Here is a 25,614-nt window from a genome sequence, read left to right as displayed (position 1 = left end):
AGTAAAATATATCCAGAATATGTAAAAGTTCGGGACAAAATACCGGACCGGTTGCAGACGACTTTGAGAAAAAGACAACCGCCAAAAACTAATTGTTTTGTTTAATATTAACGTCAGATTTGGATTAGTAAACATGTAAAATAAACATTTTTTGCAAGTTAGTTTGTCTCAGTCCCAGATTTCTTTGTAAACAAATAGAAAAAGTGGAGAAAAGTCACAAGTCTATGAAATGCAGTAGATGTAAATACATCATTTTAATACCTTTCAGTAAGATTGCCGGACCAAAGACAAATCGGACCAAGACATCTCGGACAAATTTAGAGACAACTCGGACCACTTTCAAAGACAACTCGTACCAGTTTGAAACACTGTTCAGACCAGAGTTTTGTCTTGATTTTACTGAAGTCGTTTTATACGTATACATGTATAATATTGAAATTAAATTAAATATTTCAAAGTATAGACCCCAAAGAATTTTGTTTAAATAATCTTAAAACTGTTATGTAATATTTTAAAGAACACGGATGTCTGTGAACCCATTTTTAGATTTAATGCAAGTCAAACTATTCAGTCATTATAGTTCATATAATTGTTTGATAAAAGAATTAAACAATAGTTCAAGTTATGTATCTGTTTTTTAGCACAACTGCTATGGGGCAGGTGTTTTGATTCTCGGAAGCTAGAATAAATACTCAGAAATCCTACTGATAATATATTGTCGCTATTATTATGATATCAGGAAGAAACATATTGCTTATGAGGTCAGTAGGTCCGCATTAAGGTCACTATAATTTCGTTTTTTTTAGTAGAAACTTTTTCGTCAGTCCGGTTTATATTGGAAAAGGGGGGGAGGGGGTGCCTTTTACTTTAAGTGAACACAAAGTGACTCCCATCTTTAGTCGGATAGAGATAAATCTACAAAAGATCAATACTGTAGATGACAAAATACATCAGAAAAGTACTATATTAACATGATCAACGTAAATCATACACGAAAACGATCGTTCCTATGCAGTGCGTACGGTCGCTAGGTAGTTTCTAAGCATACAACAGGATAACAAAATGTAAGATTTGTACAACTACTGTTTAAGTACCTATAACAAAAACATAGCTTTGGTTTACACATTATTGATTACATAAACCTTGAGCAGATACAAAAGATTGTGGTTGCTTTGTAAAAGGTATTGTTGCTAAGGGTCATTCTGGTGGTTAAGGTGTTGATATATACTCGTTTAAATAATATAAATAAATAAAACGTAACTGTTTGAGATTTCAATATATGATACATTTTGATTTATACGGAAAAGGCGCATTCTTTTTTTTTATAAATAAGGTTTATAATAGTATATTAATGGCAGGTTTCAAATCTGTTGCTAGGCAACCAAAAAATGATAACAAAAAAAATGTTTTTGTTTTAAATTTTTATACCTAGTCTATTGCAATGATAAAATTCAATTCATTTGAAGAGGAGGCCAAAAGTGACCCTTATTGTACCTTATCCTTTCACAGCTTTTTAAATATTTTACCTTAAGTTTACTATAACTTCATAGAAACTAGGTATATCCTGGAATATACATGTATCATCTTTCTACATGCCAATTTTTAACCTATGTTTAAAGTCTTGTAAGGAAATTCTTACGTTCGGAAGACAAGTACTGATAAAAATAACCCCTGGTTTTCTGGAAATCTTAAATAAGTGTACTAGTCTATGGAGCGCATTAGTCCCCAATTTTTAATGCAAACTCATGGACAAGTAAATTTTAGCTCAAAATGGTCTACATATATTTCTCTTTCAGCAAAAGTTTCATTTCTGCATATTTATTGGTTAGTTTAAGTAAACAATGACATCAAAAGCAATATTTTTTGTCAGGGAAGGGCTACTTTTACGTTCTAAATTGGAGTTGTTGAATTGGTGGTCTGACACCTAAAAGACCGCACTGGTTCGACAAAGGTTTTACAATGATCCCCAGTCATTCAGCTTTCATTTGATACCAAAATTACCCAATATTTAACAAATTTCAAAAGTTACAGCTATGCGTAGAAACTATTTTGTATGAAATATGTACTACTTTCTTGTATGTTCTTTCAGATCGGGCCAGAATTAGTGGTTCTATACCTTATACTAATAATGACGATTGTTGGTAAATGAAAGGGGAAACAATACACTAGTTCAAAGTGTGCCTGTTGTATTCGGCATATGATAACTATAACTATAATACCGAGGCACAAGTTATTTCATACAAATGTATATATATCTTCAAAATGAGCAAAGAATAAGCAAATACGACTATTAATAGTATTTACAATATTTGAGATGAACGGTCAATTTGTCTATTCCGAATAAGTGTTATTTTTGTTTGTTTGATTTAACGATCATTTTGATAAAATCATTCATATCTTTCTTAAAATACGGAGGATATATGTTTCATTAAATGCTGTTTTGTTGAATTTCATGTCGTTCCGACCTTTCCAAATACTAAATTTTTCCGAAAACATTATAAAATTTCCAATATGTATTTGCATTTTATCCAATAATCATGTTTTGGACATCAAAGCTAAGCGTTATGTCTATGCACAAAAATAGCAATCATTTTATTTCTCAATGATGTTTTGATTTTTATAACAATGATAGAATAAATGCTCTTGGGTTTCAAAACATTTGCCACATAAGTTACATAGGCCATCAGACTTTTGCATTTGATACAATGTAAATTCAGCATATTGTATATTATGTAGTGATTTCCATTGGAATTGAAAAAAATATTGTTTGATACAGGCAGCTAGAGAAGCTTTTTACAATATGATTGGCAGTCTAGTTCCGTATTAAATGTTCTATTCCATTTAATTTCACATTTTGCGCTAGTACATTTATTTAGTATTTTTTGTAATGATTTTAATTGATTTTTTTTCTGGGGAAATAAATTTTCTTTCCATATCGTAATTTTTTATATGTTGTCATTCTAGATTTTTATGTGCTTTAAATTAGTTGAATTACTAATGGTGTCAGACCACCAATTCACTCACTCCAATTTAGAACGTAAAAGTAGTCCTTTCCTGACAAAAAATAGTGCTTTTGGTGTCATTGTTTACTTTAAACTAACCAATAAATATGCAGAAATGAAACTTTTGTTGAAAGAGAAATATTTGTAGACCATTTTGAGCTAAAATTTACTTGTCCATGAGTTTGCATTAAAAATTGAGGATTAATGTGCTCCATAGTAAACTTAATTAAGATTTCCAGAAAACCAGGGGTAATGTTAACAGTACTTGTGTTCCGAACGTTAGTATATCCTTACAAGACTTTAAACATAGGTTGAAAATTGGAATGTAGAAAGATGATACATGTACAATTCAGGATATACCTGGTTTCTATGAAGTTAAACTTAATGTTGAATATTAAGAAAGCTACGAAATTTGCAAAATTTGGTTGAATTGGTGGTCTGACACCTAATGGCTCTTCTTAGTTCGTTATTCCAATTAGCAGGGATTGATTTCTTTATAAGTTTGTATTCTCATATCCAATTACGTTTATCTATTAGTTTATCAAATAATATTTTATTACTACAAAGTGTTATAGCCAGTATTTGGCAATTGCATTCCATCTTTGTGTTGGACTTTTTAAAATTCTTTAGATTAATTTTACATATGTTTGCTTTTTATTAAACTTTCCAAACTGATCATTTTGAACCCCCCCCAAGCTTTTCTAGACAAAATAATTTTCTGTCGACAAGGCTGACTTCAGAGCCCCAAACAAAATCTCAGAAAAGTGAGTTTATTTCTTTTTCACACTCATTAGGTATACCCCTCATCTCAACCTCGTATCCCAAAATAGGTATTAATTGATGAACTGTATTGTTCAAAGTAATAAAGAAAGAAATTGGTTTTATATAATCAATACTTTACCTCTGTAAGTTAAATTTCTTGTTTTCCATACGTTAATACAGCTTTTTATCTTGCCAATTATAAAATCCCATATTTTACTTTCTTAATGTTATAACCATGGTGCACCCTAAAGCTTTTATGTTATCCTTGATCCAGGATATTTTTTTTAACCTTAGTTTTTTTTTACCTTTAGCGTCCAAATAAACAAGCCTTTTGTTTTTTCGAAGTTAATTTTGGAACCGGAGGCTTTTTGATATATTTCCAATATTTCCAAGACTTTTTATAAGTTGCGTATCGTCCGCAAACATTGATAATTTAGTTTCAATATGGCCGTTTTCCGTTGGTATTTTGATTCCCTGTATTTCCACATGCCATTGGTTCCGCTTGTATTATGAATTAAAATGGGGCTATAGGAAATCCTTGTCTTTTTTTATCTGCTTATTGAAAAGGATTTAGACAGAAACCTATTTGTTTTAATACAAGCGTTTTCATTTTTTGTCCAGCTACAAAAATTATTTCCAAAATTGAAGCCCTCCATAACCTTTATTACCCATCCCCATTCGATTTTATCAAAGGCTTTCTGCTGGTCTAGAAATATTATTTTAATCCCTCTATATCCTCATTTTCTACATATTCAATAATATCCTGTAAAAGTCTATTTCCCTCACTTATATTTCTCCCCTTTACAAACCCTTTTTGAATCGTGAATAATTAGGTCTTTCCACTATTTTGTAGAAAGACCTATTGTATTTGTTCTGATTATTTTGTTTTTTATTTGTTTTGTGGTTTCGCAAGATGTCGCTTAGATTTTTTGCATATAATATTGAACAGTTATTGCGCTTTTGAGACTGACACTGTTTAGTCGAAGAATTTTTATAGTAAGAGTTATCTCCCCAAACACTGTTTTCTTTGTGGTAAGATCTCCTCCGTAACCGTAAAAGAAAGCGAAAAATTTATTTTACTAAATTGCTCGTTATATACTCAGGATGAGTTGTCAAATTTTAACCGAATCAATTCGTAGACTCCATTTGACAGTTATTTACCCTTTTGAATTTGACATAATGATATGTCAATGTATCACATGAATGGTAAGTAATACAGACCTAAGGTATGTGTATTTGAGGTCCTGGGTTCATAAAATTAAACGTGAGGTCAAGGTCATAGGTCACTGTCATGTTCTAAATTTTGACTTTTAATTGTTCCGAGATCTCCTTCGTAACCGTAAAAGATGCGACAAATTTATTTTACTAAATTGCTCGTTACATCTTTAGGATTAGGATGACCATTTGGACCGAAGCTATCTGGAGACTCCATATGAGAGTTATTTCCCCTTATGCATTTATTATAAGTGATATGCATTTCTTACTGGTAAACCATAAGTGATAGAGACCTAGGGTCTTTTGATTTGAGGTCCTTGGTCCAAAAAAAAAATTAGGTCAAGGTCAAAGGTCTAGGTCATATTCCAAATTTTGATTTTTTCTTCTTTTCACTTCTTTTCAAAAACCATATAAGATATCGACAACGTATTTTTACTAGATTGTTGCGACATGTCGTAACACATACATTTTGGTTGAAAGGGTACGCTGACATTAAATGTGAGTTTTCTCCCCTATTATATTTAAAATTACACGTATGATGATATAACTTATTAACCATATATAATAAAGACATAGTGTCTTTTGATTTGAGGTCCTTGGTTTATGACCTTGAAATTGAGGTCAAGGTCATAGGTAAATTTGACGTTCTAGATTTTGACCTTTGCTTTAAATTCATATTTATACATCATAAAGCCATAGGACTTTGTGCATTAGGTTACAAGCGATATGACTTTGAAAAAGCAAACATAAGTGACCTTGTGTATACCGAAAGTGGCTATTTTTTTGTACTTATTTCATGTAAAAGTATATAGAACAATATATTTTTGAAAGCAATTACAAATAAACTATCAAATAATACCGGAAATGACATTTTTCAGACAGGAAGTATTCAATTACCTCCGTTATTTCAAACAAAATTGTATAGAAATCATATATTTTTGGAATCAGCAAACAATAAGCTATCATTTGACACTGGTAATGATATTTTAAACCGAATTTTAATATTTTCATATCAAAATAAATCTTTAGAAGTGGAAAGACCTTCAATTGTTCTTTGAACAATTGATTTTTGATTTTTTTAACAACGGTTTTAGACGCTCTGCCAGTATCTTTGATATAATTTTATAATCCGTATTCATCAAGCTTAATGGCCTCCATTTTTTTTTTTTTTTTTTTTTTTAATAATTTTCGTTCCCCTCCCTTATGTAGTAAAGTTAACATTCCCTGGTATTGCGATTTACTGAGTTCATTTTCGTCAAATTCTTCCTTAACTACTTCAGTGAAATCCGTTTTGATAAGGTCCCAGTATATTTGATAATATTCCGATATAATCCCATCCCTTCCCGGAGACTTATCTTTCTAAAGATTTTAACTGTCTTTGTTAATTAATCAACGTCAATTTGTTAGTTCTATATTTTGTCTAGCATTGTCCGTCAGGTTCCCGTCAATACATCCGATAAGTTTTTCTGCGCTATTTTCGTCCCAACCCTCAGTGCTAATCAACTCGGAGTAAAATTTTTGAATTCTCCCTCATAAATTCGTCCGAATTTAAAACATTTCTAATCTATCTACATGGCTAAATGAGAGGCAAGTCAAAATGTGTGCTTGGTTTGCTCGCAGTAACTTAGTATTTTCTGTGCCGTGAAACACTTTTATACGACCGCAAAAAAATTTTTGTGGTCGTATATTGGTATGACGTTGGCGGCGTCGTTGTCGTCGTCGTCGTCGTCGTCCGAAGACACTTTAGTTTTCGCACTCTAACTTTAGTTTAAGTGAATGGATCTCAATGAAATTTTACCATAAGGTTCAATACCACAAAAGGAAGGTGGGGATTGATTTTGGGGGTTATGGTATCCACAGTTAAGGAATTAGGGGCCAAAAATAAGCATTTTTGTAACTTCCAGACATAACTTGTGTGTAAGTGTATGGACCTCTCTGACATTGTACCACAAGGTTCAATATCACAAAGGGAATGCTAGGATTGATTTTGGGGGTAGTTGCTTCCAAATTTTAGGAAGTAGTGGCCAAAAAGGGGCAAAAAACAAGCATTTTTCTAGTTTCATGACAATAACTTGTGTGTAAGTGTATGGATCTTTATGAAATTGTACTACAAGGTGCAATATCACAAAGGGAAGGCTGGAATTGAGTTTGGGGGTAATTGCCCAAAAAGTTTAGGAATAAGGGGCCAAAAAGGGGCCAAAAATAAGCATTTTTTCTAGTTACCAGACAATAACTTGTGTTCAAGTGTATGGATCTCTCTGAAATTGTACTGCAAGTTACCATACCAAAAAGGGAAGGCTGGGATTGATTTTGGGGGTAATTCCCTCAAAATGTTAGTAATTAGGGGCCATAAAAGGGCAAAAAACAAGCATTTGTCTAGTTTCAGGACAATAACTTGTGTGTAAGTGTATGGATCTTTATGAAATTGTACTACAAGGTTTCATATCACAAAAGGAAAGCTGGGTTTGAGTTTGGGGGTAATTGCCTTAAACGTTTAGGAATTTGGGGCCAAAAAGGGGCCAAAAACAAGCTTTTTTCTAGTTTCCAGACAATAACTTGTGTTCAAGTGTATGGATCTCTCTGAAATTGTACTGCAAGGTACCATACAACAAAGGGAAAGCTGGGATTGAGTTTGGGGGTGATGAATCATAAGGGGGTTCAAAAAATTGGGGGGGGATTTTTTTTTCCTTTTTTTTCTTTAAAATTTTCCATTTTAAATTGGTTATTTCTGATTTATATATAAAAGCAAACAATAATGATATGGTTTGAATAGGTAAATTAAAATTTTTTAAGTTCTTAGACCACTTTCATTCTGTGTGAGAAACCTATGCTGTGTCAAATATTTAATTACAATCCAAATTCAGTGCTGTATCAAGCTTGAATGTTGTGTCCATACTTGCCCCAACTGTTCAGGGTTCGACCTCTGCGGTCGTATCAAGCTGCGCCCCAGCGGAGCATTTTATTTAAAGATAAGAAAAACATTACAAACATCTCCAAACAAACACACATCTAGCTATTCTACACTAAATCAATATAATATAATGTAAATTATATACTATGCAGAACGTGTTGTACTTAGAAGTTACTGTGAGCACCTCGATACGTACTATTCAAGTATCGGAATTATATGATTATAGAACCCCAGCCGTATTACCGCTTAAGAAATACCCGTGCAGTACTAACCAAAGACTTATAATTAGATACTAATCAAACTAGTTCTACAAACTAGTTCCAAAGTTACTAAAGATAGAAATCGAAAAGGGAAAATCCAAATATAACGGAATAGAAATAAATAACCGGATGTGATAGTATTGAATCAATGTCATTTTTTTACATTTGCCGCCCGAGCATTTTATACGATTCCATAATTAGGTCTTTCCACTTTTCCGTGGAAAGACCTATTGGTTTTGTTCTGATTATAATTTTTTTTCTTCCATCTAATTTTTTTTCCTTCGCTGTTTTTTTGTTTCGCAAGATGTCGCTTAGACATATGGTATATGATATCAAACAGTTAATACGCTTTTGAAACTGACACCGCGTAACCAAAAACTTTTCGATGTAAGAGTTATCTCTCCGAACACTGTTTTTCTTGTTATTACTTATACGGCGCAACCGCATAAGAAACCGACTAATTTATTTTACCAAATTGCTCGTTATATCCTCAGGATGATTTGATTAATTTTGACCGAAGCTATCCGGAGACTCCATATGAGAGTTATTTCCCCTTATGCATTTGATATAAGTGATGTGCATTTGTAACTGAAAAACCATAACTTATAGAGACCTGAGGTCTTTTGATTTGAGGTCCTCGGTCCAAAAAACAGAAAATAAGGTCAAGGTCAAAGGTCAAGGTCATATTCTAAATTTTGATTTTGGCTTGTTATCACTTATTTTCAGAGATTGTATAAGATATCGACAAAATATTTTTACAGAATTGTTAGTTGCGACATGTCGTAACACGTAAATTTTAGTTGAAAGGGTACGTAGACATTTAATGGAAGTTTTCGCCCGTTTTATATCTAATATTAGCTGTATGGTAATATAACTCATAAACAATATATAGTAGAGACCTAGAGTGTTTTGATTTGAGGCCATTGTTTCATGACCTTGAAATTGGGGTCAAGGTCAAAGTTTGATTTGACGTTCTAGATTTTGACCTTTGCTTTAACTTTTAATGTATGCCTGATAAAGCTATGGTACTTTGTGCATTAAGTTGCAAGCCATATGACCTTGAAAAAAACAACCGGAAATGACCTTTTGTAAACCGGAAGTAGCTATTTCTTGTCCATATTTAATGTAAAAGTACATAGAACCATATATTTTTAGAATCAGTGTCAAGTAAACTATCAAATGATATGGAAGTGACCTTTTTCAAACCGGAAGTAACAACTTATCTCCCTTATTTCAAACAAAAATGTATAGAAACCATATATTTTTAATTCAGCGTATAATAAGCTATCATTTGGCGCTTAAAATTACATTTCCAACCGAGGTTTAATATTTTTCACATCAAAATATATCGTTTCGGGTGGAAAGACCTTCAATTGTTCTCTGAACAATTGGTTTTTAATTTGTTTTTCTAAATTAAAGAAATTGAGAGCAAAAAATTTGACTAGTATGTTGACATGTCTGTAGATCTTATATTGCTGACCGACTTTGATGTGTATAGCTTGAATTCTCTCTGTGTTTTATAGTTTTTCAACATCTTGTTTTTGCTGAATGTTTTAGCTGTGTACAGTTTCTCTTTATCGATCATAAGTTTTAGCAAAACACAAAGGATACAGTCAGCATTAGAAGTGTGGAAGTTGACTGAAGATTCATCATGACAGATTTGACTTTCTTGTAGATCTTTTCTGGCCAAGTATTTTTATTAGTCCCCTACCGACGAAGTCGAAGGGAACTTTAGGTTTGCACTCTGTCCGTCTGTCTGTCCGTCCGTCCGTCCGTCTGTCCATCCGTCAGTCCGGCAAATGAGTTTTCCAGACTTTTTTTCTTCATGCTTGAAGATATTGATCTGATATTTGGTGTATTGTTTTATCATGACAAGTTACAGGTCAAATTCGATTTTCACGATTTTAGCTTTTCTCCTTGTTCAGTTAAAGCCCTTTCCCTAGAATTAAATTTTTGATGAAATACTTATTATATACTAGATTTCTGTTCAAAGGGAATTAACTCATTTTTTAACTTTCCCTAGAATTAAATTTTTGATGAAATACTTATTAATTACTAGATTTCTGTTCAAAGGGAAAAACTCATTTTTTTTAAAAAGATTTGTAAAAGACATTGTATTAACTTAAGATAAATGATATTTTGTATTTTTTCCTTTTCTTTGGTAAATTATTTCAAGAATTTAGTGGTAGGTTTGCTCCATTACAATGAACTTTTAACCGGTAGGGGACTATGTATTGCCATGCAATACTCACAGAATGCTTGTTGTATACAGGTTTTTCTCGATTCATTGCAGTTTCAAGATTACCTTTAGTTAGACTTAGAGTAACAGTCGTCATTTAAGAGCATAATAAAATTGAGAATGGAAATGGGGAATGTGTCAAAGAGACAACAACCCAACCAAAGAGCAGAAAACAGCCCAAGGCCACCAATGGGTCTTAAACACAGCGAGAAAATCCCACGCGCATAATGCGCATGAATATGGAGTCAATAGACAATTTCGGTCATGATGGAAATTTTTGATATTAAATTTTCCATCTATCTATAAAAGTTTTCAATACAAATAACTTAGATACTAGTATGCTAAATTACCTTCTATCCGAGGTCACAAGGGTGCTGTATGATTCACCTGGTATGTTACCTTCTATCCGAGGTCCCAAGGGTGCTGTTTGATTCACCTGGTATGTTACCTTCTATCCGAGGTCCCAAGGGTGCTGTATGATTCACCTGGTATGTTTGCGTAAAATTGATACAATAAAATAATCAATTAACCTGGTGTGATAGTATTGAATCAATGTCATAAAATTTCAAGCAAAAACGCAAAATCAAATTTTTATTCAACAGTGTTCTTTATTCTTTATTGTAGTGTATTTATGTCCCTTCAGTTATTTTCCTTTTATTTTATTTAATTATCATAAGAATGATAAGTTTTGGTTCCAATTTGCCCATTAATTTCAGAGAACCAGTCCTGTACGCCAGGCCAACAAAAAAAATGGGTAAAAATAGTCGTTTAAAGTCATTTGAAGTATTTTTGTGATGTTCTATCTAAAATAGTTTTCAATTAAAATAACTGTAAAATTTGCTAAAAGCTGACATTAAATTTCTGTTCTGAAAATTTTAAGATAGATCAACACGTACCGACCATAATATACCGGTAAATAAAGCCAAGAACTATCGTTTTAACTTCAGTGTTTTATTTTTACCTGTACCAACCATGATTTTTATCATGTGGCAACATAATATGGGCTTTTTACAGAATATATGCTTTGCATTATGACTGTTAAGTTTAATAATATTTGATTACGCAGTTTCAAAGGGAAATATTTTAGACAGACAATGTACAAAATGATGACGATGACGAACGCCCAGTGTTTGTATAATATCATACAGCTCTTTTAAGAGTCAGGTGAGTTTTAAGTAAAGATCTTTGAATCATGATCAGTAAGATTTGTTTTACAGTTTGTCCTCAACATTAAAAAAAATGATGATTGCTAGCATTTTCCACGATATGGGAATGGCTACTATAGACAACTGTGACGATATTGACCACTTACCCTCTTGTTGTAAACCTATATAAGTATATGCCTGGGAAAACAGCCTTAGTACTTATTTCGAATGATTTAAAGTTTCATGAACACTAAATACAATCAAAAATAACAATCATGTTTTAAGTCCTAACCGAACAGGAGACAACGTGGCTGATGATTAACTGAAATACACATGAGTTAAATCATGTCAGTAAATTACTTCTGTTCTTAAAAGGAATTTGATATTATAGTTGAAAGAAAAAATTACATTTTTAGTTTCAAAATTTCGGAATTTTGTCACAAGGGATCAAAACATTGATGATTGCTAGGCATTTTCCAACTACACGAGGATGGCTACTTAAGTCTTAGATAACGATTTTGACCCCACAGCTTTCACTAAAGATCTATATAACAGTTAATATTAGTCTGAACCCAAATATGTATGGTTGCTAGGTACTTTTATATCAAGTAAGGGTCGTTGATAAGAACTTTTGACATGACCTTGACCTCTGGCATTTAACCTTGTTACCAAATAAAAGCAATAATCGTTCTGAACATTTTTTCTATTCAAGGTATGGGTATATTTGTAACCATTTTTGACAAAATTTAATAAAAAGACACAAAATCAAGGTCATCAATAACCTTTTACCTTTGGGTTCAAACTTAAGGTCATTGAATGTGCAACATTATTCAACTGATTTTCATCCTATACCTGTCATAGTTAATGAGATATTTTAAGAACAAGGTTAAAAAAATTACAAAATAACAACAATTTCACTTTTAGGTTCCCTTAGCAACCACCCTAGCAACATGAATCTCAATCTTTTAGTTACAAATTATTACTACGCAAAAGTGTTAGTTTACATTAATAACTTCAATGTACATGGGTGTGGATGCAAAAGTGTGTAATTAGTTCATGCTAAATGCCTATAATTTGCCTTCTTGAATACAATGAAAACTCCCTTATTTTAATCAATGTTGCCACCTTCTCCCATTTTCATTAGATTTTTTTATCTTTTATCTACCTAATTAAATGTTATATTTTAATGAACAAATGTTACAATATTCATGATTGAAATACTAGTATGTGCATGATAACTGCCTGAAAATCGTATTTTTCTACCTTAGAAAATGCAATTTTGAGCCAAAATCCAAGGGGACCCGTGACCATGGCAAGGGGACATAGACACACGTTTTGCCAATATATTTCTTATATGTTTGTCAATAGCTACCCACAAACAAAATTTCAAGAAACTTTGAGACTATGCGTGCCGCAACTTGGTTGGTAGTTACATAGAATTGCTGTTAAATTGTCGCTTACACTAATGCAAAATGTGTTTTTGTTAGATGTTGATGAACATAACCATTTTATGTGCATTTAATTGCTTTAATAACACTTTTCTAATTAAATGTGATTTCGTCTGATATTGACATGAACTGATGCGCCGTTTGAAGTTATATGAAATTTTGTTTTCTAGCTATACTATACAGTTAAATGGACCAAACGACTCAAATGGATGCTCGAATTTAAAATAGGAATTGCAAATCCGATAGAAAACATTAATTTCCTAATTCTATCTATAACTAACGTCTTGTCTAAAATCACATGCGCCGTATTATGCATGTCTTAACTGAGAAATGCACAATTTTGATAAGTTGCTACGTTTTTCACAAAAATAACTATGTCATTCGGATTGCGGTATAGAAATGCAGACTGCACGAGCATTTTTTAGTTTTTACTTTTCCGTTCGAGTTCTTAAACAGATTACTTTTGTGCTACGCATACTGAAAAAGCATAATGGACCGTCCAATTTTGTAATTGCTTGCCTTTCGCTCAATAAGAAACAACATTAAAACATCAAAACTATCTCTTTTCATCTGTTAATCGAGAAAACGAGTCGACCAAAAGTAAAATTTCGTCTTCGTTTACATATTTTCAAATATAACCAACACCGATCATGCCCAAATCACCAGAACAAAAGATTCTCTCGCCGGACAAACTTACCCACCATGCTGTAGTTAGAACAAGATAATATCCACCCTTAAAGGGGCATTACCTTCGAGATATGAAAAAAATTAAAATATGATTTTTTTTGGTTCAATCATTAATGAAAGTGAAAGTGAAATAATAAATCGCTTTTAGCAGCCAGTTTAGTTAAATTTTGTCAATGCAAGTGAATAATTCTACCTCATTGAAACCGTATTCATTTGACCTTCAATTTAACCCATTAGCTAGAGATTGGTTACGCATGTATAAGTCGTGTTCCGCCATTAATAGGAAAAGAATGTCAACATTGAAAGTGAAACAAAGGTGTAACATTTCGTTGACTGATTCGATCCACAAAAAATCGTTCTTACACAGGTAAAAACGATGATTAACTTATTTTTAACCTATAACAAGAAATCAAACAGACCTAGAAAAGCCCAACTGCACGAGGTCGCTATCTTTTGTTAGTTATGTTTATGTTTATATCGGGTTATGTGACCGTCGGCAGTCTTCGGAGGTCATCTCGATAGTTAATTAGATGGCGTCTAGACTAAAATACACACGAAATGATGATAAATATTATCGAGCCAATGCTTTGTTAATTGTTTGTTTCAGATTTATTGTATTTGGATAAACATTTTTATATGTTATAAATAAAATATGAGAATTCGAGTCAAAAATTTTTGAAAGGAAAAGTTCATTGTTCTAAAATATAATAAATGTATCTCTTTTCAGATGATGTTACTAATTGTTGTATCCTTGTTTGTTGCTTGGTTGACGTATCGATGGTTTCGAAATACCAAAAGTATCGATAATTTCCATAATCGATACATATTTATAACAGGTTGCGATTCTGGTTTCGGTAATATGTTAGCAAAGAGACTAGATGAACTGGGATTTAATGTTTTTGCAGGATGTTTAACACAATCTGGAAAAGAACAATTGAAGCGTCAAACAACCGACAGGGTAAAAGTCATACCAATCGATGTTTCCAAGACGGAAAGTATTCAGAAAGCATTTGATACAGTAAAATCGTTACTGCCTAATGATACAGGTATTTACCGAAGATATAATAGTACATTTGTCAAACAGCTATAATTTTTATATCGAGGACAGTTTCGTTCAATTTTTATTAAGAAAATTTAAAAGCAGTCTTCAATAAAGATCGGTAACGAAAAATATTTGTTTATGCCTGGAACATTTGCAATTTTGGGGATTTTATATACCTAAATTTGGACACTTGAACTTGTGATAGTGTAGGTGATAAGAAGGATGAAATTAATTTTTAAACATTTTGAATCCTTAGAAAAATAAAAATAAGTAGATGTGATTTGATTGCCAATGATATACCGCTCAATCAGAGACCAAATGAAGGTGGGTGTTTGCATATTAAGAAACTGTAAATCACCGTAGGGCCTTCGAAAATGAGTAAAGCCTCTTAACATGTAGTACGCTCTTAAGGCCTCGACATGACAAGCCTTGAAGAAAGTCAAAAGAGGGAACCAACGACCTACTTTATGCTAAAACAATAAACAAAAACAGATATGAAAGTCAGCAACCAACGACAATCTCGTTGAATTCCAGGGTTCTGAATTGGGACAGGCACATACCGAATGTTAACCGCTTTACAACTTATACATTAGTCATGTGTCAGTGACGAGTTAATAATGTTCATTTGATTCATTTACTAGATAATTCAAGACTCATAAATTAACTTAAGTATGCCCTCTGTTCTACAGGGCTGATTTGCATAAAACTACTTAAGTTAAGATTTGTTCCGAACGGACGGATTTTTGAGAGAGAGAGAGAGAGAGAGAGAGAGAGAGAGAGAGAGAGAGGCTTAATACAAAGCGGATGAAGAAGTTATGTATCCAATTTACTTTTACTTTATTTGTTTATTGATGATATTTTGTATGTTGTTTGTCATAAGCTGTAAGCTTTACGACAATAAAGATAATTATTATTATTATATTCCAAACGATTATCTGTTAATTAGCAAACAAATTCATAAACAAAAGAGCTGTTTACTATGTCACAGGTTTGTGGAGTATTGTCAACAATGCAGGAATAGTCGGTACCATAGGACCTGTGCAATGGTTAACGAGAGAAGACTATAGGTCCACGTTTGAAATCAATACTTTAGGTATTGTTGAAACTACACGAATATTTCTTCCCCTAGTATTAAAAGAAAAGGGCAGAATAGTAAATATTACAAGCATGATGGGTAGAATTGCAGCGGCTAATTCGACTTACGTCGTGTCCAAATTTGCAGCAGAGGGATATTTAGATGTTTTAAGGTAGGTATAACAAGCCTTAATCAAATATAGAAAAACAGAACTCAGATAAAAAGGACTTTTTTCATATTGAAGAATAGGTTATTTACATTGTTCAATTAGAAAACTGCTTGTTATGATACATAAAGTAATATAATATTTATTTTAAAGTTCATCACTGAAAGTAACAAGCAAAAGACTTTATGTTTTTTTTAACATAAGAGACTATTTTTTTTCGAAAAAATGCAAAAAACTATTTAAATCCATTGTTTTCATCATGTGTGTGATATGAGCTTCGAAGTACATTATTTCGTAATTCTGAAGGTATTATTAAAAAGATTACAGAAGACTTAAACTATGATAAATTTTAGCAGATTTTTAAAACTGAATCCATCTCCTTAAAACAAGGATAGACGGGACTCTAGTTATTTCTGCTGTAAAATGTGCATTACCGCTAAGACACAAACTAGTTAGCTTTTGTTTATGAATTTCTACGTTTTAAAATTAATACAATAACCTGTTAGTTTGAAATAAGGTATATATCAAAATTGATTTCGACAACGGCGTTTAGCACAAAGTAGCATTTCGAGATAAAGAACAGAAAATTATGAAAAAATCTAAAATACCATTTAGACTTTTTTAATATTCATATTGTACTAGATTTCTTGACCTTCCGATTTTAAAACTTTTCACTGAAACAAATATGGAATTTATTAATTTCATATATGTTATCAATAAATTAACATACATATATGTTAAGCATTTGATTTATTATGATTTTGTGTAACAGTTTGGACACGGGACGCCATGGTTAATTCACAGATTGTAATGGTATATATGAACATAAGCATGTTTGGTATCATTAAAAAGACAATTGCCATAGGCGGATCCAGGGGAGGGGGAAAAATTTGGTTGATTATATAGGGAATCACTGAAGCGTGACTGGCGCGCCCCCCCCCCCTTTTAGGTCAGTCAGGCCCCCCTTACAAACAGTTCTGGATCCGCCACTGAATTATTTGCATAAAAGATTTATTTATCACAAACACATAGAGACCTGTAAATAAATCTACAAGTCCACATAACTTTCATACATTAAAAAAAAATAATAAAATGTACCATTTCTATTCTTATTGTAGACGTGAACTATATAAGAGGGGTGTTTCAGTGCATATTTTAGAACCAGGTTTTTTCCGGACTAGTATAACAGATATTGAAACTGCATGTAAATCTGTCGACGGTACATTCAGAAAAACATCTGGAGAAATGCAAAAATATTATGGAGAGAGCTATCTAAATACCAGTACGTATTCCTTTATTCATTTGATAGTGTCTAAAATACATTATAGTCGTTGTTTATTCTTTTGTCATAATCAGACCGTTGTTTTCCCCCGTTTGAATTGTTTCACATTTGGTCATTTCAGGGCCTTTTATAACTGACTATGCGATGTGGGCTTTTCTCATTGTTGAAGACCCGTACAATGACCTAAATATGATGCTTAAATTCACGTCATTTGGACCCTGTTGGATATTGTCTCATTGGCAATCAATATTTTACATTGTGCAATATTTTCAAACCAAACAAAAGTCTTCCTGCATGTAACCATACATTCCAGATGTGCTTTCAGTAGTACTCTTCTTTAAAAACATTTGATTAAAAAATAGAAAATACCTCAAACGAGAGGAATTGGGGATATGATTGTGATTATGACAAGCAGAATGTACCAGTGGTCATCTTTTCCTTAATGGTCAACCAAATCAAGCTTTTAAATATTAAGACTCCATCTTTACCATTAGAATTCCTTGGCTTCCTCGCTAGTAAATAGTAACCCTTTATAAAAGTAATCATTAAAGTAACACATAGCCTGAAACATCGTGTCAACTTGGATTTGTTTATGCCATTCTGTTGAAATGTTCCTACATAAAAAGGGAAGTTCACAATGGACAAATTGAAACCATCTCTTTAGTTATGATAGTGTGTTCTCAACTGACCCTAATTGTAACTCAAGATATGACGAAGACCAGTTGCATTTGCTGTATAAAGGATAACAAGAACACATATGACTTAAATGTACAAATCAGAGTTGTGCGCATGTACAGCTGGTTTTACCACACCGCATTTTGAGCCTGTACCAAGTCAAGCTGTCTGGACAAAGGGTTTGTTGTTTTTTGTCATTATCAATGCGTTAATTTTTGTCTATTTCCTCGAAGTAATTGGTTGTTGGTAGTCTATTTTCACCTGTCCATTTTTTTGGAAATACCTGTTATTTATAATATACATATCATATATATAGAGTCTATAAGAATCTACCAACCAGTAAACTTAATAGGTATTGGATCATCAAAATTGACAATACTACACAAACAGAGAAAATTATATGAGTCTAAAGATTGTGTAACAATACCGATAAATAGATGGAAAACAAAACACTAAAAAGTGTTGAATATCATCGCACAAAGATGGAAAAACTGAACAGATGATATAAATTATACAATAATAGCAAATATTTCGGCTCAACAAATGGCCTTCCTCAGTGTTAAAACTTTTAACAATACTGATATATAATGTATAAGGTGTAAACATAGATCAGTAATAATACAGGTAAGTTTTGGTCGATTGATTTTAATCCAAAATCCTGAATATCATAATATAAACATTGGACTGTAAATTTATTTATTTCTTTCTATTGATTCCATCTGGATGGAGGACACCCAGTGTTTTTATCCAAAACTTCTCCCGATTCTCTCTTTGCTTATTTTGCCATGTACAATCCTGTTCGATCACAAGGATCTTCATGTGATCAAAATATTTCAGATTGTGATCTGGTAACCATGAAGTGTTGGCTGACAGGAATATACGTTTTTTTTTTTGTGAGGTCACTCCTGTGGCCATTAAGGCGTTTGTGAAATGGCTGCATAGATTCACCAACATATTGGAGACCACATATAGGACACTCAAGAACGTAAATCACGTTTGAGCTTTGCAGTTGACATTGCAGAAGATCTTGTATGTCTTTTCTGTGGTCTTACTGTGAAATGTTGATGAATGCTGCAATTGGTTGCAACATTTGCAGCGCTTATCCCCACAAGGCTGGCAATTACCTACAGTATGGTTAGGTTTGGAAAGGTCAGCACGGACAAGTATATTTCTCAGGCTGTTAGGTTGTTTGAAGGCAATCATGGGAGGCTCAGGAAAGATTTTGGATAGCTTAGAATGTTTCTCGATTGCTGTCCAATTATCACGAATGGTCTTGAAACTATTTCTCAGGCATGGATGGAAGGTGAGCACACATGGGATTCTTTTACTTTTCTGTTTTTCTTTGTAAGTTAGCAGACTGCTTCTGGGGATGGATTCTGCTTTTCGAAAACTATTTTTGATGTTTTTGTGTTTATATCCCCTTCTTTTCAAATGTCCTTTGAACTGCCCCAGACGTTGTTTTGCAGTGTCTTCAGAGGAGCAGATTCGCCTTATTCTGAGAGCTTGGCTGTATGGAATGCTCTTCGTGCAGTGTGGAGGATGGCAACTTTCAGGCGACAAGTATTGATGAGTATCTGTAGGTTTATTGATTGCCTTCAAACAACCTAACAGCCTGAGAAATATACTTGTCCGTGCTGACCTTTCCAAACCTAACCATACTGTAGGTAATTGCCAGCCTTGTAGGGATAAGCGCTGCAAATGTTGCAACAAATTTCAGCATTCATCAACATTTCACAGTAAGACCACAGAAAAGACATACAAGATCTTCTGCAATGTCAACTGCAAAAGCTCAAACGTGAGTTACGTTCTTGAGTGTCCTATATGTGGTCTCCAATATGTTGGTGAATCTATGCAGCCATTTCACAAACGCCTTAATGGCCACAGGAGTGACCTCACAAAAAAACCGTATATTCCTGTCAGCCAACATTTCAGGTTACCAGATCACAATCTGAAAGATTTTGATCACATGAAGATCCTTGTGATCGAACAGGATTGTACATGGCAAAATAGGCAAAGAGAGAATCGGGAGAAGTTTTGGATAAAAACACTGGGTGTCCTCCATCCAGATGGAATCAATAGAAAGAAATAATTAAATTTACAGTCTAATGTTTATATTATGATATTCAGGATTTTGGATTAAAATCAATCGACCAAAACTTACCTGTATTATTACTGATCTATGTTTACACCTTATACATTATACATCAGTATTGTTAAATCTTTTAACACTGAGGTAGGCCATTTGTTGAGCCGAAATATTTGCTATTATTGTATAATTTATATCATCTGTTCAGTTTTTCCATCTTTGTGCGATGATATTCAACACTTATTAGTGTTTTGTTTTCCATCTATTTATCGGTATTGTTACACAATCTTTTAGACTCATATATATATATATATATATATATATATATATAAACGCCTAAAAAGTGTACACAACAACACCTATATATATCTATATGCTGCCATTGCCAAATAAATTGATCACCAGTACAAAATGGATATTAATGTTAATTTAATACCAAACAGAAAACAATAAATTTGTGGAAAAGATGGTATACCACAAACATGAGGTACAAAAATGTGTACACCATATCCGGATTTCGACAATTAATGTCTCTTCATATGTACAAGTCTAAATTGAAAACAATGTTCAAACCTATGATTGCGTCGGATAAAAACCGCAATTTTTATACGTGTGCATGTAAAACAAATTTCTAGGTAGAGAGGTCTAAATACAGCACAAACAACATTTTCCAAAAGACCAAAAAAAGTGAAAAAGTATATTTTAACAAAACGCATTTGACTAACAGGTTGAACAACGGATGTTTTTAAACCCTGCTGACTGCCATTGGCGATTGCCAAATAAATTGATCACCAGATGTAATATATATATGTATATATATATATATATATATGAATAAGTCTAAATTGAAAACAACGTTCAAACCTATGATTGCGTTGGATAAAAACAGCAAGTTTAATAAGTGTGCATGAAAAACAAATTTCTTGGTAGAGGGGTTTGTACAGCACAAACAACATTTTCCAAAATACCAAAAAAGTGAAAAAGTATATTTAAACAAAACGTATTTGACTAACAGGTCGAACAACGGATATATATAAACTTTTTTTCTTTCAGTTAAAGATGAAATTAAAGACTTTTTACAAAGGATTGTATCACCCCACACGAATTTAGTCGTTGATGCTTATGTCCACGCACTGACATCTAAATATCCAAAATATCGTTACATAGTTGGCAAAGATGCCAAGTTTACCTTCAGACTTCTGTGGAATCTACCAGAATGGGCTTCGGACTACATACTTACAAGAAAGGTTAAAATACCACAGGCAGAACAAGACCTCTGATCACTATCATAATACACAACTTTGGGCTGAATTAATCTGTCAGTACGTTTTTATTATCCTTTTATAACTATTGTGACTTCACTTTCTCTGAATATTTAAATGAAATTGAGAATGGAAACGGGGAATGTGTCAAAGAGCAGAAAACAGCCCAAGGCCACCAAAGACTGGTTAATTTTCTTAAATACATGTCAAGATGGTAGCCGAAAATACAGCATCGATACGACATACTGTCATTGTTTTGTTTTCCCTCGATAAACTCAGAGACTCGGAATAATTCGGATTATTTCTGACTCTATTTGACAAATTACCCATATCCGGAAACAAAATGTATACCACAAGTAACCGTATACCTGTGTTATCTGTGTTAATTTCAGAAAATAAAGAATTTATTATTGATATTGTTATAATTATATGTAAAAAAGTGAAGCTAAAATGACTAGAAATTAAATCTGAGTAAGCTTAGCAACCTGAACATATCATTAAAATACTTTGAATTGTAACAATTAAATTAGTGTAACTTCAATGTACGCAGTTCAGTCTGTGCTATAATTTTAGGCATGCCATGATTTTATTAAAAAATTTCTAAACATGTTTCACTTCAATCTATTTTTTTCTGTAAGCTTTGGTCCTCGTTTCACAAAAATATCTGACAACTAAAATTGATCGTAAGTCATGAACAGCACAGTATACTGACGATCAGTTTTAGTTGTAAGATTTTTTTTTTGTGAAACAAACAAAAGGGGTGGTAATGTCAACCCGTCAGTAAAGCTCCCAATACCATGTGTTGTAAAATTGACGCGAGTCTTTTCATTTATGGGGAATTTGCACAATATTAATCACTTGAACTAGTTTGATCGGTTTCTCTTTAACTGACATGATAAACGAAATAAAGTGGAACTTAGGTGTATTCTTGAAACTTAGTTTAAAGGGATATTTATTACTCAATTTACATAGTTTCATGTTCGTGTTGAAAATTCCGCCAATCTACATCTTGAACTCTTACGCTTGAGTTATCGTTCTTTGAAACATTATCGCTTGACCTTTTATTATTGGAATGTATATGCTCGTTGTAAAGTTGTATTTAATTATTTCTGAATTGCATGATATGGTAATATCCTATGATGAAATTTAAAGATGTTATTATTGTTTTACTTTGTTTTTACGTTGTCAATCAACGGATGAAAAACAAAACGGTAAGAAGAGTTTAGATTGCCCAGAGCTCGGAGTTTAAATTTTGAGCTCATCAATTTTTTGGTTAACAGCTCTTCATCTATTTAATAAGCTTTCGATTTTCAAATGATTTGGCCTCGAGCATTACTGAAGAGACATTGATTGTCAAAATGCGCATCTTGTACAGCAAAATTGGTACCGTTTATGTTATTACGTTGTCAATCAACGGATGAAAAACAAAACGGTAAGAAGAGTTTAGATTGCCCAGAGCTCGGACGTTAAACTTTGAGCATTTCACCATTTTGGAAAATTGGGTTAATTAATAGATAAAAGAATTAATATAAGGTTAACAGTTTTAGTAAATAATCATTTCCTATATTCTTCTATATTTTTAAGTCATATAAAGCGATGAAGTTCGCGACTTGAAAATAAACGGAATCTAGGTTTTATATTGAAAGTTATTTTAGAGTCCGGGAATTTGTCCTTAGCTAAAATTGTTATTACTGTTATTTATATATAGTTTATATTTAATACCGGGTTAAGCAAAATTCACTGACACACAGGTTAAATATTTTTATTTTGTATTTTGTCAGCTGCACTAATTTATTTGTTTAATATTCGTGAATATCCATATTATATTGATTGTATATTGATTTTGTATTTTGATATTGTGAATAATTTGCTATCAGATTCTTTTCTCAAAGTATTCAAACCGCTCGGAGGCAAACTTCACGACAGTGGTGGTAGCGATGGGATAGTTGGTAAAGGATATGACAATAATGGAGCTTTACACAAGGCATTTATCAGATTTTCAAAATCAGCTTGGGCATCAGGGATGATTCTCGTTAGGAAGAAAGACGGCTAAGTTCGCTGGTGTGTTGATTACCGGAAATTAAATCAGTTTAGTGTACGGGATGCGTACCCACTTCCAAAAATATCTATGTGCCTTAATTGTCTAGCAAACGCAAGTTAATTTTCAGTCTGTGATCTTCAGTCAGGTTATTGGCAGCTTCGTAGGGCGGAGGAAGATCGTAATAAAACTGCTTTTATAACATGTACGGATTGTATGAGTATATTAAAATGGCCTTTGGTCTTTGCAATGCTCCTAGTACATTTCAAAGGTGTATGGAGTTGATTTTTTTAGGGCTTCAGTGGAAAACATTGCTCATTTATCTAGATGACATTATTATCTATAGTTCCAACGTAGCACTTTTGGCGACTTGATGAAGTTCTGTCAAGATTAGAAAACTCAGGGTTAAAATTGAAACCATCTAAATGTGATTTTTTGAAAAATGAGGTTCTTTACTTAGTACATTTCATGTCCAAGAATGGGGTCCATTCTAATCCCAAAATTGTAGAATCTGTTAAAAATTGGAAGACCCCAAGCAATATAAAGAAGGTTCAGCAGTTTATTGGCCTTTGTAATTACTACAGACAATTCATTTTAAATTAAAATTTAGTGAGGTTGCATCTCTATTCAGCAGACTCACTAGAAAAGATGTTCCTTTTGTATGAAATACAGAATGTCAGACTGCTTTTGAAAATCTGAAAAATGTCTTGTGTAAAGCTCCAATATTGTCATATCCCTTACCAAATATCCCATCGTTGCAACCACTGTGGTGAAATTTTGCTTCCGAGCGGTTTGAATACGTTAAGAAAAGAATATGATGGCAAATTATTCACGAAATCAAAGTACAAAATCAATATAATTTATTTACATGGATATTTACGAATATTAAACAATAAATTAGTACAGCTGACAAAATACAAAATACAAAATAATCAACATGTGTGTCAGTGAATTTTGCCCAACCCGGTATTAAATATTAACTATATATAAATAACAGTAATAACAATTTTAGCTGAGGACAAATTCCCGGACTGTAAAATTACTTTCAATATAAAACCTAGATTCTGTTTATTTTCAAGTCGCGAACTTCATCGCTTTATGACTTAAAAATATATAAGAATATAGGAAATAATTATTTACTAAAAATATTTACCTTATATTATTTCTTTATCTTATATTTAACCCAATTTTCCAAAATGGTGAAATGCTCAAAGTTTAACGTCCGAGCTCTGGGCAATCTAAACTCTTCTTACCGTTTTGTTTTTCATCCATTGATTGACAACGTAATAACATAAACGGTACGATATTTGCTGTACCAGATGCGCATTTCGACAATCAATGTCTCTTTAGTGAGGCTCGAGGCCAAAACATTTGAAAATTCAAAGCTTATTAAATAGATGAAGAGCTATTAACCAAAAAAGACAAAAAAGTATAGCCAAAGCCGGGCAAGGAATCAGAGCTTTGCATGAGGGAGATATATATTCTTTAATTTAAAATATTTTCAATAACACAAAATCCGTATTTGCATGCCAGTACCGAAGTACTGGCTACTGCTAGTGATACCTTCGGGGACTATCAGTCCACCAGCAGAGGCATCGACCCAGTGGTAGTAATAACATTAACGGTACCAATTTGCTGCACCAGATGCGTAAATCACGCCCCGTTTCCCGCTATGCAAATTGTTTCGCGGAATTAATAGCCTTGAAAACAAAGTAAAACTATAATACCTTCTTTCAGTTTCATCATAGAATATTACCTTATCATGCAATTCAGAAATAATTTTATACAACTTTAAACGAGCACATACATTCCTAATTTCCAATAATAAAAAGTCAAAAGATTAATATTTCCAAAGAACGATAACCCAAGCGCAAGAGTTCAAGATGTGTAGATTGGCGGAATTTTCTATATAAATTGAGCAATAAATATCTCTTTAAAGTAAGTTTCAAGAATACACCTAAGTTCCACTTTAGTTCGTTTATCATTTCAGTTAAAGAGAAACCGATCAAACTAGGTCAAATTCCCCATAAATGAAAAGACATTTACAATATTATACCATGCATAATTCATAATAAGTAATTTTTATTGAAATAAAGTCCAGACATTGGACTATCATCAAATGACAATTACAAATGAACATATACTTACAAGTGTTTACAAAATAGAACAAAATTATCAAACAACAATACATTGAACAGAACAATTATCATCACTGATACCACGGCTGTTTGTAAACTCATTATTTCATCTAATATAATGTCTTGTATTTAAGCCGACTGGGAATCGCAGTGTGCATACTTCGGGACCTTTTATGATCTT

At 32.7% G+C, this 25,614-nt stretch overlaps 1 protein-coding gene across 3 annotated transcripts in view; it reads left to right on the top strand.

Moving 5' to 3' along the window:
• LOC127719989 (17-beta-hydroxysteroid dehydrogenase type 6-like) overlaps positions 1 to 21,669 on the top strand; it is a 46,033-nt gene extending 24,364 nt beyond the window's left edge. For all 3 annotated transcript variants that reach the window (XM_052226378.1, XM_052226376.1, XM_052226377.1), the window contains 4 exons: positions 14,397 to 14,715; positions 15,700 to 15,958; positions 17,071 to 17,234; positions 21,049 to 21,669. In XM_052226378.1, coding sequence (XP_052082338.1) covers positions 14,397 to 14,715; positions 15,700 to 15,958; positions 17,071 to 17,234; positions 21,049 to 21,275 — 969 coding nt within the window. In that variant the 3' untranslated portion in view covers positions 21,276 to 21,669. The remainder of the gene's footprint in view (positions 1 to 14,396; positions 14,716 to 15,699; positions 15,959 to 17,070; positions 17,235 to 21,048) is intronic.
• Positions 21,670 to 25,614: the final 3,945 nt, after the last annotated feature.

The sequence above is a fragment of the Mytilus californianus genome, unplaced genomic scaffold (assembly GCF_021869535.1).
Source record: "Mytilus californianus isolate M0D057914Y unplaced genomic scaffold, xbMytCali1.0.p SCAF_11, whole genome shotgun sequence".
NCBI lineage: Eukaryota > Metazoa > Mollusca > Bivalvia > Mytilida > Mytilidae > Mytilus > Mytilus californianus.
Note: the sequence above shows the minus strand (reverse complement) of the source record. Positions and strands in the feature narration are given on the sequence as shown.